Source organism: Pocillopora verrucosa, chromosome 4, assembly GCF_036669915.1.
Source record: "Pocillopora verrucosa isolate sample1 chromosome 4, ASM3666991v2, whole genome shotgun sequence".
Classification (NCBI taxonomy): Eukaryota; Metazoa; Cnidaria; class Anthozoa; order Scleractinia; family Pocilloporidae; genus Pocillopora; species Pocillopora verrucosa.
Window position 1 is genome coordinate 20,310,468 of NC_089315.1, and position 17,137 is coordinate 20,327,604.

Consider the following 17,137-nt stretch of genomic DNA (forward strand, 5'->3'; position numbering starts at 1 on the left):
GTATTCAACTTCATTGACCATGTCATGTATCAAGTTAACGTAATTTTGATGAATGTCGGGTCGTCGAAATGACCGATATTGTCGCTGAGTTAACTGATGTTAGAGAGTAAGTTTCTGAAGAAGCTGTGGTGTTGCGCCAGTGGGGGATATAACTAAAGAAGCTAAAAACGTCCACTTAGAAACTCTTTACAGTGGCCAATTGATGGTGGTCAATTTACATTATCAACACAGTTGATTAAGCCAAATTACTATGTCTATTTGTTAGCGATTAGAACATTTTCGAACTCTGATTGGTCGAGGATTGCGCTATCTCTCGCCATAATCACTTTATTATATTATTATTAAACAGTAGTCACTTCGTCTTCCACAGTCTCGAAGTAGAGGACGTTAGGCATAGCACAGCCTCTTGGGGGTGTCCGTTGAAGTTTGTGTTGCAAACAGTGTTGGAATAACCGTGACAGTAAGGCATCAAATAGACTACGGCAAGAAGTACAGATCACTAGCCTTCTCGTCGCAAAACAAGTGTTATGGGCATTCAGTAAAATAACAACACATGAACATCTTTGTTGGTAAAACATCCATTGGCCGTTTTTTATCAAGAGTAGACTCTAAGAGTCTCCCCAGAATCGAAACGTTAATCGCTTTAAACATATTTATTCGATTTAAGTCTTCTTTTCGGTGTCCTGATTTTACCTTGGTAAAGCACCCATCAGGTGTCCTCATATACTAACGATAGGGGATATGTATTCTCCAATCCTTTTCCTCTAGCAAATTTCGGCTCTTTTCGGTGTAGAAGATACAGTTAACGTAAAACAATAGAGAATAAAAAGGCGAAAACAGTAGGTTAATGAGGCGGCATTCAATAGTGACGCTGTCTTCTACACCAAGGAAGAGCCCAAATTTCGGATCCGTCTTAATCCTCTTGCTTCTAGTTCGGTTAATTTAGATCCCCTGAGGATCCCGAGACATTCTCCGCAGGGGTTGCAAACTTAAAGTTCGTTTGATCAAGTTCCTTTAAAGAGCAGGAGGGAAAAATCCTCATAACCCAACTAGGGGCTGCTTAAACACCACTCACGATGCATGAAAGAGGTTCTTCGTCATGTCATGAATGTGGGATGTTAAAAGAAAATCTTAGTTCCAAAGAGGAATCGAATTAATTCCCCGCATCGATGCTCTACAGAGACATGGGCGCGGAATGCGAACATCCAGTGATCGGTTCTTCGTTGGGACTCGGATTGTTTTCTTTGTCCTGAAGCCGTGACAAAGCGAAAAAGAAACCATTCTTTGTGCCCCTATTTTCCCACTAACGACTTCTTTTCAATTCCCCATTGTCGATTCCGATCATATGACGCTTTCCCGGATCTCATGAAGAAAATTTTTATTCATGTTAGATGACCAGTCGCCTCACTGTGCATTTAAATCTTACTCTACACAAGATGAATAAACCCTGTCAAATTGAGGTGTGTGTATTGAGGTAAGGTGTTTCAGTTTTAATTGCTCCCACCTGTTTAAACATATATCTAACGGGGAAAGTACAGTCTAAAATGTATGCCCACTTCTCCCGGCACAACCCTGTCGGCGGAGAACTATGCTCCTTTTTCACTGACTGAAAGTCGTAAATAATACTGCAGTAAATGAAAACCGCAAAAATTTTTTATTGATCACCTCACAGAACATAAGCAATATGATAACGTCAATTAAATGGTAAACTGGGTTCTCAAATGTCCTGTTTGATGATTTCAAGTTCACTCTGAATTTTTTTTTTCAACCTGTTCAAAAAAGTGCCTTGTTTATCTCAGATCAACATTTCGTTCATAATTAAAGGTAATGAGCGAATTTATGCAGAAAAAACGAAACCTCTACAAGAATTCTTCACAACCAAACTAAGTTAATTAAAATTCCTTGAAATGGAAGTAAAAAAAGAAAAAACAAAACAAACAATAACTTCGAGGTTAAAATAATTTTTCAGTGGGAAATCCCAGCGCCTTGACCTTCTAAAAAGCTTATTGACCATATCGTTCGTTTCGAGGTTAAGTTTCGAGCGAATGCCATTTTTTTCCTTTTAACTGAAGGGTTTTCGAGCTATCTATCGTCCGTAAGGGTGAAATCCACGAGAAACATTGCCTCCCCTTCCAAGACTTTCTCCGCCTCCATAAGGACCTGGACCGTAGCCAGGTTGCTCAGCATTACCAGCAAAGCCACTGTATCCTGAGTCGGAGGAGAAGGATGTCCTAGCAGGACCATAGTTAGACTCCTGTTGTGGGTAGTTCCCCAGGCCTGTCCAACGAAAAATATTGTAAACAGATTTTTTAATATGAGCGGCCCTGTAAATTCTCATAGCTATGACAAAATTTACCATTAACCGTTATCATAAATTCCGCTATCAGTGACTTTTGAGTTTGAACTGATGTTGTGCTGTGTATCACTTCGGCAGATTAAAAATGCGGGAAGGAAGAAGTAGAAACCAACTTGCTAGATAGGAATGGAAGCCAATTGTAAGATCGATATCTTGGAGAGCAGTCTCTAAGGTCTGATGTAAGGTAAACCAACAATCCAAACCTTTTTGTTTACGATTCGCTACCTCTGCTGAGATTAACATGGTTTACGATTAAAGTTGCATGACGCCAAAGTACAGCAGAAACATTTCACAACAAAATCGACTCTATGACATAGACTGAGATCAACAAACTTTGAACCAAGAGATGAAAACTCAATTTTAACACATAGGTCACTGCATGGTAAGATGGGATAACCCCGCCCTTCCCCCAGTGCGGCCCAAGCCCCATTGCTCACCATAAACTGAGTAGTCTGTGGTAGCAGGGGTCTCTAAGCGAGGCTGGCCACCAGGGGTAGTTGCTGGCATTCCAGCTTGGGGTGTTGCTGCTGACATCTGACTGTAATCTGGATATCCGCCTGACGTTGCGGCCATAGATGCTGCTGATGAAGGTACTGCACTATAGTTTCCATATCCTGTAAAAATAGTTAATTTTAAGTAATGATATCAAGTATAAAGTAAAGAAAAAATATCTTTATTCTGATAGGTTACGACAATGCTGTTTTCAGGTAATACAAAGCAGCTTTTTATGACTCAATATGTCATCACTTCAGATGCGTGATAACAATTCAGTGTTATTTTTTGGCCTTTTAAGTGAAGGAGAGGCTCCTGATTTGAGCCTCTTCAATGTTTCATTGGAAACTATATTCCAAAATTTGATAAAAACAGATAAAGTCTCAAGAATATGAAATTTTTACTTCCCTGAGAGGTTTTGAATGGCCAGTAAAAAATTAAGAGTCAGTGGCTTGGCAGCAGGCAAAATAACTATTGCATACACCTGGTTAATTGGTACAGACATCAAAACATGAAACAAGGTTTGTTCATTTCCAGAGGAAAAAGTAAAGGAACCAGTAAATGTTACTGACACGAATTTCAAAAAGGAAAATTGTTTTGCTTCTGTTTGATAAAACCTCTGGTACACAAAATCATGCACCAAGTCTGTTTCAAGAATGTAACTACTCGCTGTAGGCTTCAACTGAAAACAAAACAGATATGAGAAAATAGGCCAGCTTAGGACAGGACGAGGTGGAGCTAGGAGATCTTTCATTCCTTATGCTCCAGGAGAAGCTAAGGCCTTGGGTACCGTCAAGTAGAGTTTAGATGGGCCATATGAGAGTTGCATGCTTGCATCATATATTTTCCCTATCAGCCCTCCCTCTTAGTCCATAGGTACATAGCATTTGCAATAATCCTTTTTTTATATTACATCAGCATACAACATTAACAGATTCTTACCAGGAGTAGCAACAGAAGTTTGTGCACCATACATGGAAGTCTGGTCATATCCACCTACCACAGCAAAATTGTAAAGTAAACAGAGGTGTTAATGCTCTATTGCTTTCAGTTGCATGAAGCAAAGATTTGAAATGCTCCTACAGGGAACATTAACGATAACCCCTATTTTACGTTTGATATCAGGAAATTGTTCATTAATCATAGCAAAGATTTGAATAGTTTAAAACTGTTTGTACATAGTACATGTGGTATGTAAAGAGCAGTCATTTAGGGTATGTTAGTGGGAAAATGGAGGGGTTATAATACCTTGAGGAGTTACTTTTGCAACTATCAATTTAAAATGTTTCTTTGGAATAAACTTGGAAGGAACTATTTTCCAAATTGGTTCTCTGTGATAAGCAGAAGGGCATCTACTGAATTGATGAGATACTCTCAAACTCCTTATGTTTTTTACATATAACGTGCATTTTTTTCAATCATGCTTAGGGTTTAGGGTTTAGGGTTTGTGAAAATGATGGAAATGTGATGAATTTGATTTAGTTTTCGTGGTTCACATCTTAATATATTGGACATGGGTTGTCTTACCTAACAACTTCAGTGCTTTCAATAGGATTTAAACAAAATGGCTACCTTGGTAAAGCACCCATCAGAGAATAATACGAAAAAAATTCCCCTCTCATCATCCCATTACTTCTATTCAGAATGAACTGCCTTCAAACAGAGTTTTCCATGTCCGACTTCTGTAGATGATCATTAAATATTTGTCTTCTTTTAAACAATCATTTCACTGATGATTTTATTTCTTATCAAAATCTTCCATTTGCTGACATGCACACCTGCTCCCTGAGTTTCACACAAAAAGTCCTCTGAGATGACACATGGTTACTGGTTACCAAAATTTTGAGTCAGTATGGTCTTGGAAACTCAAAATCTTTCTTTTGCTGGAAACGTTTGAAATATATGCTGAGATATATAATAAGATAATATCAATCATTTTTATCAAAACTTGTTTATAAGGTAAAAGTTGACTGAAAGAACTCTAAAAGATCTCTACATGTTTTAGGTCTCACTTTGCCAGTTTCTTTGAAAGCTTCCAAAGAATTGCAACAGAATACACTCTGGACCTCTGGCAGGTGCTTGGTCTTATTGAAAGCACTGCAAGTTTAATTTATTTTGTTATCTCTGATTTGACTGCTTCTCGTTCAATGAATTTGTGAGGATTAGGAAAAAAAGCTAAGATTGGCAGTGTATCTGGACTTACCATAACCATATCCTGGAGTAACCATGTTGGGTGCCCCAGGATAGCCTTGAGGGATTGCACTATAGCCTGGATAGCCGCGACCCATACCAGGGACTGGAGGAGGCCCACCAAACTGACCTTTTAAAAATGTAACAGTTGTTTTCAGTGCCACTGCTTGAGGAAAATGAGCAGGAGTAAAACCCTGTTGCTATTTTCTTCAAGTCAGCCATTAACCCCCATATTTTTAAGAGAAGAAAAAAAACTGTCCCAAATGATAAGACAATATAACATTCCCAGATGCAGACATGAGTATTTGGCAAAGATATCAAAATGCCATGAATTTCAGCTTTGTAGTATCCTAATAAATAAGCTTCCTTCTAGAAATTTCCATATTTTGTGAGCAATATTTATTTTCCTTCTTGAAATGGTCCCCTGAACATGAGTGAACAAGAGTCACGAACAGTTTTTTTTGGGACTATGTAGAAAGGTAAGTATGAGCAGGATGAGAGCAGCAAACCCAAAACAAACTATAAGGACTAGCAGTGGCCTTTAAAAAGAGAGAATTTACTGTTTGAATTATTGAGCTCTATTCCACAGAACCGTAGAAATGTTTTTTTCATTCCTTCTTGTGACATTACAGAAGACAATCATTGATTCACACACCACTTTTGCCAACGCATCATAAAAAGACAAAAACTTTTCGTAGCAGAAAAATCTAAGAGGTGCAATGGGAGTGTTGTGGAAGCTTTGAACAAATATCTTGTCTATCAGGAGAGAGCATTTGCCAAATATCACTATAAATTACCAACAAAGCAGTGATGAAAGTAAAAAATACGTTCTCATCTAGGATTCAAGAATAATTCTGACCTTGCATTTGAGGGTAATACTGTGCACTGTTGTACCCACTGTTCATCTGTGCTCCACCCATGCCCATGCTTCCTCCTGGTCCCATTCTAGAATCACGCTGCTCAGCTTTCTTTGCCTCAACCTGAAAGAGAAGGAGAAGTTAGACCATGATAAGAATTATTAAAGGGAACTGACACAAAAACAGAAAATTACTATGACTGAAAGGTTAGAAATAAAAAGGCTACATGTCACCACCAAAATTAGCTGTGCATTCAATGTGGCAAAATCAAGGTTGTTAGGGCAGCTCAAAATCCATTGAAAAAGTAGATTAAATTTTAAAAAGAATCCTGACATTTATTATGAAAGAACAATTTCATACATCCATGATACAAATTTGGGTTAATGGAAACTAATGATATTTTTCATCCTGGTCTATCCTTGCAAAAAGGGTGACCTTTACAAAGTAGTTTCATTTAAGACAAAAAGTTTAATGAGGATTCACTGCAATAATTATAAACTTTTAGCAATTTAGGAAAGCAAGCTAGAGAAATTAACTCTACACTTCAACTGAACCAAAGAGGTCAAAAGGGTTTCTGAAAGCTCATAGACACAATAGGACAAATAAAAACAAGCATAAAAATAAGCATAAAAATTTTAAGCTTTCAGTCACTCAAAAAGTGTAGGTAAGCTTATTACAGACTTGTTCAAGATTTGTTGGAGAGAACTTATGACATATTCAATATCATGGTAACCATAACTCTCTAAAGACATACCAAGTACTTTTTTACAGTTACCATAAAAGCTAACTTGGAGACAAATATCTTAAATTAGCATTTTTTGATAGGTAGCAGTGTTCTTCACATCCCTGAAAATTTGAAAAAAAATCTGTATTGTGGAAATCTCGATACACTGGAAAAAATGATTAGTTCGCCACTTTTGCAAATGATGTAATCAGTTACTAGACATATCTTTACCCATCAAAACTAGTTGCACTATGTGGTCTATGGTGAAATATCACATGTACTTTACACTTTATTCTTGCTGATATAATTTCCTTGTAACTTCACATTCTACAGAGCTATCACTTCAGCTACACAAGAAAAACAATTAATCCCCTTTTCTTCTTATTTTGTACCTAAGGGAAACTGAGAAGTTTTCAGTATTTAATCCAAGTCACAATGGTTAACAATAAATCATTCACCACAAGCATTAAAAAAATATGTAATGCATCAATGTGTCCACTGCTATGGCTACTAAGGTCAGACAATGTGGAGACTATATTAAGACATGAATTTCATTTCTTCAAAGATTGCAAGATTTTTTCAACATTAATTCTAGATGGTTTGTGACTACAATGACAATTATGGACATCATTGCTTTCCCTTTTCTTTGCTGCCTTTCAGCAACACTCTTAGTAGAAACATGTACAGTGTGTGCAATGCAAACATTCCTTCTTCTCAAACTTATTACCAAGTTTAATATTCACAGCTTGAGCACAGCTTCTGAGACCTGTTCATAACGTACTATATATATAAGTCAAAAACAAAATACAAGCAATATTTGTTTCCTTGGATTTAAAATTCCTCTCTCTCCCTAAACCATGTAAGGCAAAACAACAGCTGATAGTAGCTTTCTCCATATTTTCAATATTAACAGTTCCATTTTATGTTTTGATTTGAACGGTATCATTTTAAAATGTTTTAAAATGACAGCAAGTTTTTGGATTTGAAATAGAAACTCTGTACATGTTGCTAAAATAGCATCAATTGAAGTTTTTGACTCAACACATACTACTTCTTACAATTAACGTGAAGTTAACCAATAAAGCAATTAAAAATGATCTTAGAGCAATGCTCAGCAAGGCAAGCAATGGCAATTAGAATAGCAAACCCCATTAAAGGGACAGATCATTACTTATTGGAGGTGAAGATGTGGGCAGGTAGAAAATAGTTTACATAAACAAAATCACTAAAAATTGCTTGTCAAGGAAAATTCATGTACTCATTTCCAAAATAATAATGATGTGTCCTGTACAGTAAAGTAAAGGCCAAAACAACACACAGAACTGGGCAATTGAATGCACACATTTACACTGTGTATACTATGTATACTAGAACAATGAGTTAAAAAAGCCAAATGAATAAAGTACCAATGCCCATTGCAACAAAGAAAGTTCACACTTAGATAAAGATTAATATGGAGAAGTCTCTTCAGTCAGCAATACATTCACAAGGGCAATATTTGTGAAGATCTACACTCAAACAACAAGTAAACAATGTAAGTGTTAACTAACATACATGTCAAATACAACACAGTAGGAACTTAAACTGTAACTACACCGTTTTTCCATTGATGTCATGATAATGTATACGGCAAGCCTCCTCTACTGCTTCACTTGACTCAAACGTTACAAAACCAAAGCCTACCATAGTATAGTAATGCGTAAAATAAAGCATATGTTAATTCCTGTAAAGATAACCTGCAGTTAAAGAAAATAATGACAAGCACAATTTAGGAAGTTAAGTATGACAATTAAAGTTTTAAGGGGTAATGTCAAAGTGGAGACTAAGTTAATCTTTGTATAGCCTTGCCAATGACCCCCTTTAAAGTCATGATCACAAACATGCAAGGAAACTATAAGTAGCCTAGCCATAAAAAATATAACAACTTAAATAAACTCCCCCCCTGCCCCCTCCATGGAATCTCTTTCAAATGACCGAAAAAGCCATTTTAATTAGATTTTATATCTGAGGCAAAAATCTCATGACCATGATCACTTAAATGGCTACAGTATTTTTTTCTTTTCCATCTTCAATGAATCATTTCAATTCTTTTCATTTGACAGTGAATAGAAGTTAGATTTACTGGTCTTAGAATAAATAATCTAGTCTACTAATAATGAAACATGTGTCAGAATCACATGGACATATAGAAGCCCTAACTAGCTACTTTAATAAAATACAATTACTAATAACAACAATAAAACATGAATCAACAAGGTTTTTCACTTTTGCAGTATTGGTTGCTATTGATGGGTTATATGGAAAAAGCAATTTTAAGATTAAGCAGAAAGGACTATTTACAATCCTAATGGGTAAGCCTATATTTTTGGAAGTTTATCCAGTAACAAAACATAACTCACTGATGTAAAATTCCAGAATCAATTGAGGGTTTCTAATGCTGTGGCAAGGTGCACTTTTGCACAATTGCCATCAAATCACATTAGATCTGAATATTTGAGGAAAATTCTGTAATACATAAAAAATCACGACAATTTGGTAGAGAAAACCCTTGACTATAAATTACATCAAATATTTAATAATGTTTAAAGTTTCTTCAAAGATGATTTGCCAGAGAGAAAGAAGCCTTTTAAGATGTCTGAACCCTTGTTTATCATCTTTAGGCTGCCATTTTGACTACTTCATAGATAAGCAGAGTGGTCAGCAATATGACATTTGTGTAGGATTTCACATCTGAAAGAACTGAACCTGTGATTTTTACTTACACAAAAACAATTTATAACCTTGCATTGCCTTGGTTGTCCCCTTTTGGTTGGTTCAATCAACTTTACATTTACTCTGATGACAATGTAGTGTTGAAAATGTTTGGTTTTTACTTTTAAATTTTTTTTGCCTTGTAAATAGCTCAGTATAGGTTTTGGAAAATACATTTAATGCTTTTTCACCACATAAACAAATTCAAGGTACTCTAATTTGGTATTAACCATAAATCTTAATGAAAAAAGAAAACACATACACTACAGCAAATGAATACACTAAAAAAGATAGAAAAAAACCAAGCAACTTTTTAAGCTCTAAAATACCCAGCAGAAGAAAATTGTGTAATTCCATGTCTGAAAATTTCTTGTATCCACAAGACACATGAGAAAGAACCAGATGGATGACCCAAACTGACCAATAACTAGTTCTTCTCATAAAAAAAGCCTCTGCCATCTCAAAGGAGTAGAAACATCTCTCATCTGTTCTGAGAGTACTGAGGACAGAAACCAACCACCAGTGCTGAGCCTACCTTCAAGTTCCATCTTTTACAGCTTAACCATACGTAAAAGATCTTTCCTAGCAACTTTAAAACTAGAGTAGGAGACCATGCTAAAATTGCAAGTAGTGTGTTGCTGACCCTTCTAAGGAAGATGATGCCATTTACAGGATTCCAAGTGAATGCAGTGAAGTTTATGTTGGTGAGACTGGAAGACTTATGCAAGAGAGAATTGTGGAGCATAACAGAAACAACTGACTTTAACACAGACCTCTATCATTTCAGAATATGGCCACAAAACTTGACAAAACAACTGACTTAAACACAGACGACCACAATTTTCAGGGTATGCCTGCAAATCTGGACACTGTCTGCTGTGGAACAGAGAAAAGTTTAGTGACTATGATCCCCATTATTATACATGTACATGTAGGGTGAAAGAGGTGAACCACACAAGACTAAACCCTTATAGCAACAAAATGGACAGTGGAATAGAAATCCCAGAAGCATGAATGCCTCCATCACAACTGTTTAAAACTGAACAATCACAGCTAAGCACAATGTTTCATAAGGTGACTTGTATTCAGTAGTCCTTCACACCTAAAGAAGACCAGCAGCAAACAGGCCAAATGTTGCATTCTACATCAGAAGAGATGTCACAAGACAAAGGACTATACTTCACCATCTGTCACACGAGATTACTCACTGCATAACTGACCAGCAGTGCAAATTGTAAGGCCTGAAAATGCCTTTGAAAGTCACTTTCTTAATTTTCTAGTAATTTTCATTTCTGAATATGTTTGCGTTACTGCTTCATACATAATTAAAGAACTTTAAATTTAAATGATAATGAAAACTTAGGGAAATACAATATGGATCAAGATTATAGTGCTTACACACATCAGGTCTTTAAGATCTACCACTACATCAAAATAACAGAAAGAAATATGTCTCAGAATAAGCATTACAGATGTAAGAGATACAGTTTGTTTCTTATGTTATGAAATGAAATCTATGTACCCTCATTTGATCAATTGATTGATTAATTTTTCAAGGAGAAAATTAGTTTCTTAGTTTATGTATAACTACAATAATCATTACTACACTTAAAATATATTGCTATTACATACTGAAGGTAAAAAATATAACTGAAAAGTTACCTTTACTCTTGTGGCTTTAGTAGCACATTTATCATTGCTGACTAAACTCTTGTAGAGGTTTTAGATATGTACTTACAAGTACTCCTTTACCATCCAGAATCAGTCATATTAGCTTGTTTTAATCTCTCAAATATTAAAACTAAGTCCTATACAGATTCTCTATTTCTTGTGCACAAACAAACACCAGTGCACACTTGACTTCAGATTAAAAGATTTATCCATAGTAAATGAGTTGTAATACTACTTAAGCTTTCACAGGTAAACAAAAACAACTGGCCCATAGTTGTACCAAAATAAATGCAGTTTGAACCAAGTTTCCTGTATCCTTTCCATTATTTATTTCCTTTGTTACAGTTCATAAAGGTAAATAATTCTACCAAAGAGCTGTAAGCAAATGTAACAAATAAAACATCACCAGTTTGTACACTTACAGTACAATATAGAATGAATCGACTAACCTCGCATTCTGCTATTTTCTTTATCATACATCAGCTTAACATGAACAACCTGATAAAACAAATCAAACTTTGAACATCAACTGCACTCAAAGTTAATATCAAAGAAGACTTCAATTTCAAATGCTGTAACAGTGTAGCCTGATCATCCTGGTGAGAACAGTCCTGTAAAGGACTGTTGTCTGTAGTGATGACTGAGATTTCCACAACCTAGGGGGAAGTCATCATCTCAGGTTGTCAAATGTCAGTCACCACTATGAAAAACAGTCATTTTTATGACTATACTGGCCTGGACCCTTAGACTACACAATCATATGTAAACCCCGCATTCCAACCAGCCACTGTGTTTTCAAATGCTATTGGATTTTTGTCTCATTGACCAGAATATAACAAGGTTTGCAAGGGAGCACTTTTTCAATGAGATGATCTTTTTTTTAAATTAATTCTTTACCTTGAAGGAAAAAAACTCTACAATTTAAAGATGAAGTACCTGTTATTGTCATGATACATGTAGGCCTTGAAAATAAATTAGTGGCCAATAACATAGCCAAAGGTTCAAATGATCAAGAAAAGTAGGTCATAAGAGGGAGCAAAGAACTCTGCAATCTATTCCCGATAGCTGCCTGAAACCTATAGTGTATACAAGTCATCCTCCCTTTTGATTCTTTGACTGCTATCTTTTGGTTTAGGAGAAGGTTGTTTCTTCTTTACTAAGATCTATATACACTTCACTTCATCAAATCTTAATAAAGTGAGCATATAAGTTTCATCACCTGACACTGCTGCAAAAAAAAAATCCTTCAACTCAACACCCTTATTGTGGTAACTGGACATTTCGCACAAAACACGTTTTGCACAAGTCTTTTAGCACAAGTTTTGTACCATTAGCACAATTCTTAGTGGTCATTTTGCACAATAATTATAAGTGAGAAACATCAATATAAAAGGTATACTGATTGATACTGATAAGACATTTCACCTTCACATGTCACTTTCAATAAGATCCAACAGCAAGAACAGACATTTATTTCTGTAATAACTTCAACTAGATCGAAATGCTTGTGAACATGATCACTATTCTTACTTGAATAAAGGAAAGTACAAGTCTCTCTCTCTATGAAAATGTAAAGAACTCCCTACTCGAATGACTATTTCTATAACTTTTCCTTTGTTAAATGAAAAACCTTTTAGTTTTGAAAGCACATCATCCACTACAAAAAATGCAAACATGACGACCCACACAAAGGACACCATGTTGATTTCGAAAGTAATTGTCACCAGTCTTCCCTCCTTGTTCGATCACCTTCAAACAGTATGTTTTATCGATCTCCAAGAGTTTCAAATAAAGCTAATGAAAACTTGCTTCTTATATCTTCGTTATATAATGACAATTAGGCATACTGGTGATATGTACAGCAAAAACAGTTCAATGTTAATAACTCCATATTGAGAGAGTGCTTCGCATCGAATGTTGGCATGTCCAAGTGTAACGATTTGACAACTTGAACATGTCAGTGTAGTGACAAACTAGTGATCTTGTAGAAAGACAAGTTCGATCTGTAATCTTTTTAAAGATCATAAAGTTTCATACATCTATCAAGTAGTAATCCTTTCAAATTATTCTTATAACAATTACCTAAGCGATGGAGAGTTCAGTATCAATCGATAAGCGTCATAGTGACCGTGATGTAAACAAATGATTTCACAAAAGTTTCAAGAATTCAAAATAATTCAAAGATTATAGGCTAGCCGTTCGATAAGTAATCATACAAGCTTAAGATCAAAACAAAGAAAGAAATCTAGATGTATTATAGCTTAAATGAATGTAGGAAAGGGCTAAATTTCTACGAGTCTTGACTGAGTGGTGAGTTGAAATATACATGATTCGTCAGGTAACATGGCCATGACATAGTTGAGATATAGATGTAATTGTTTATCAGAGTTCATCAATTTCATCCAAAATGCAAAGACAAGCAGTACTTGGTGTGTAAGTGACAGATGACTGTCTTCTTGGTAAGTTACTCATCATAGTTCATTACCTTCTTTTTTGTGTGTGTTTGCCAAATTGCGGTCTTTTCATCCAAAAGTTTTTTTATCCAAGTCTGTTCATCTAATTGTTAAGTCTTTTCTCGAAGCAAATAAATCAGCTGCAATTTTATCTGCCAATGAAACTTCTGCACAGCGAGGCAATACTAGTAGAGCTTTAAGTGGCTAACCTCATAAGAATTCAACAAAAAACGCTATTGTGACATGCAGTCAAAGATAACTAAGTTTTGGGATTGTTTTGATAATAACAAAATCGATTCGTATAGATTACTAAAGAAATGTTCAATTTTGGCAGTACCTTCAGTTTAATAGTTACTAGATAACAAATGAATATATCAATTAATTACTGTAATTAAAATTCCATTGATATTATTTGAATTTTATATATTTATACAGAAATTTTGTAAATAGGTCCTTTTTAATAAAAAGTGAAACAGTTACTCAATGACAATCCTCTGGTGACAATTACTTTCGAAATCAACATGGCGTCCTTAGTGTTGGGTCGTCATGTTCGTATGTTTGTAGCAGATAATGTACAGTCAAAACTAAAAGGTTTTTCATTTAACAAAGGAAAAGTAATAGAAGTAATCGTTCAAATAGGGAGTTCTTTACATTTTCATAGAGAGAAAGATTTGTTCCTTTCTTCAAGTAAGAAAAGTGATCATGTTCACAAGCGTTTCTATCTAGTTGAAGTTATAACATAAATAAATGTCTACAATCTCACCGTTAGATCTTATTGAAGGTGAAATGTCTTATCAGTATCAATTAGTATACCTTTTATATTGATGTTTCTCACTTATAATTATTGTGCAAAATGACCACTAAGAATTGTGCACACAGTCCAAAACTTGTGCTAAAAGACTTGTGTGAAAAGTCTTTTGTGCGAAACATCCTGTATTCCTTATTGTAGGTTAACAGCCTGATGCCTACCTTTCCAATGGCAGAGAAAAACCGTCGTAGATCATCTTCTGTGGTGTTACTACTCAGTCCACCAACAAAAATTTTGTTTTCATTGTTTCCTGAATCCCTCTGAAATACATGGTCATATATTAACATATCAATAAAAATCATTGGTGGCAGCATCCAACTGGTATCAAGGACACATATTTTTCGATATTTTCAAAGCTTAATTTTTTCATTTTTTTTCTGCCATTGCTTAAATTGCAGTCCACAAGCAAGGATCAATTCTTTGCTTAATAAATCAAGTTCTTTTGTTTTTTAGGATGACTTTTCAATATGTTCTAAGTTATTATGCCACCTTCAAAATTATTTTGTGTCCTTAAGAAACTTTGGTGTAGCCCATAAAGAGAACTTCCTTTATTGGTATTTACTGGTACACAACAGACATACTTTAGTACTCTCCTTTTAGACTTACACTTTGCCCACCAGGACTTTGTGTGGAAATCATCTCTTGCTGACCTGGTCCTCGTGGCACAGCACGCTTGGGATCAACCTGAAAGTGGCACAGGAAAGTCAATTTAACAATGCTCTGAAAACCTTGGAGTGGGAGGGGAAGGGATATGGCAATTGGTCTGGATAATGGGTAAGTGAGCTGAGCATTTTGACCCATATCATTCAGCAAGCACTGATGGTGCATATTTATTACTCACATTTACTTAAGTACAGTAAAAGGCTCCAGCCAAAATTATCCCATTGATTATCTTGTCATTCAGAGAATGGTTCAAAGTTATTGATTTTTGCAAATGACATTCATATTACTAAACAACCATGGTTTGGAACTTTCTTTTAACCCTTAGCTTACTCTTTGCATTTAAGAGATGACTCATGCAAAATACCCACTTCTGCCCACCATCATAATCATTGCTTTGGTAGTTCCATTGTTATGAAAAACAAAAAGAGAGAGCCAAGGTCACAAAGTGTTGTAAGTGATCACCTTCAAACACTTTGACCATCAAGCAAAGACCACTTGCTGGTATTTGCCATTACTTTTCAATAAATCTCAAAAAAATAACACAGACTTCACATTTTGCCATTTACAGTGATAAACTAGATTCTACTACATGGAAGAAGTCTTATCAAATGTCTCAAGTGAAAAATGGCTGCAAACATAACCTGGAACCTTTAGTTAATTTTGTTCCCTTGACCTGGCTTATTAATATTTTTTTCCACTTTTGTTTGTAGAGCAATAAGGCTTAAGGTTTAACTGCATGTCCTGTTTCTAAACTGAATTCTAATAAGTAATCCGAAGAAAGTGTGGTGTTTTTTCGATAGAATACAGTTCTCATATACTTAGCTTCACAGGTTTGTGGGGATATAAGAAAACATGGACACTTTCACAGCCTAATCAAAGAAATTTACCTGCAAGAAACTATTTCTTAACTGTACGTTCTTTAATCTAGATGGTGATTTCCTTCGGAAAGTATAATTGCAATGGAAGTTACCCAAAAAAACCTTCCTCTTAAGCTTGCTTAAGAAATAGAACGCGGACAACTACTAGCATACCTTCTTGTTATCAAGGATGTGTTCAGCCTTTTGGCACACGCTATCAACTGAAGCAGGATCTTGAAAAGTGACAAATCCGAAACCCCTATAAGGCATACCAAGGGCAATACATAAGCTTAAATCAAACACGACTGTTGACTCTACATAGACGACCAAATGTAGAGTCAAAGAAATTGATCCATGTTTTAAGATGTCAAGAATATACCTTGAACGTTTCGTGGCGGTATCCCGCATAACGATGCAGTCTGTGACTTCACCGAAGTCACTAAAATACTCTTGAAGGCTCTCTGAAATCCAGCAAACAAATCGTGATGAGTAACAAAGCACGTGGCACATTTAGTTCACATAGGGAGGAGATAGGAAAAATCTCCTTCTTCACAAAGTTGCAGAGTGTCATAAGTTCACTTTACCTTTGGTTGTTTCTGTGGATAAGCCCCCGACAAATATTTTCCTGCAAATGGTAAATTAAAAGCAGATAGCGAACATTTTAGCTAGTGGTGTTCACATCTAAATCATCGATCGTAGCTCGCGAAAGAAAATCTGGGAAAGTTTTATCTAATTCCACTGCTCGAAATATCCTGAAGGACGATGGAGGCCACAGAAGAGATTTAAAGCCAAGATTCTTACCCGATATCATCACCCTTGCTTGTACCTCGAACCATTTTTGTGTTTAACATTCGTAAGAAATTCAAGATCAGTTTGGAATACTTTTTCTGAAATGTATTAAGGACTACATGAAGATGACGCCGAACCAATGAAATATCCCGGATCAAATTTCAAAAAACCACGTGTTACGCATATCCCGCGGGATTGTCCTACGCGGATTCGGGTAGCTTACGGGTAGCTCACTTACGTAACCAAACACGTTTCAAGGAAACTAAAGTTCCATAATCACACATTGCCTACCATTTTGAGAACAGTTAAAATTTAGCAACTAAAATTCTCTGAATGATGTGAATTTACAGACAAATATCAGAGCGTTTCCATACAAGTCAGAATTTTTGACAATGCTGTTTCAACTCAAATTAATTGGTCAGAATGAATTTAACAGCATACAACAAAACAGATCAAACAAACCCACAAAATAACGTTACAAGCAGTACGTGATCTGAACAGAGGTTGCATTACACTCTTTCAGCAT

General features: G+C 35.7%; 1 protein-coding gene across 1 annotated transcript; it reads right to left on the minus strand.

Moving 5' to 3' along the window:
- Nucleotides 1–1,635: 1,635 nt before the first annotated feature.
- On the minus strand, nt 1,636–16,766 carry LOC131773127 (RNA-binding protein Musashi homolog 2-like). The gene is made up of 13 exons (XM_059089104.2): nt 16,624–16,766; nt 16,407–16,447; nt 16,202–16,283; nt 15,997–16,081; nt 14,909–14,986; nt 14,464–14,562; nt 11,491–11,539; nt 8,216–8,298; nt 5,898–6,018; nt 5,052–5,168; nt 3,791–3,844; nt 2,794–2,970; nt 1,636–2,277 (listed from the first exon to the last, which is right to left on the minus strand). Exons 1-13 carry the CDS (start codon nt 16,671–16,673, stop codon nt 2,087–2,089), a joined length of 1,227 nt encoding a protein of 408 aa, XP_058945087.1. The 5' UTR covers nt 16,674–16,766; the 3' UTR covers nt 1,636–2,086.
- Nucleotides 16,767–17,137: the final 371 nt, after the last annotated feature.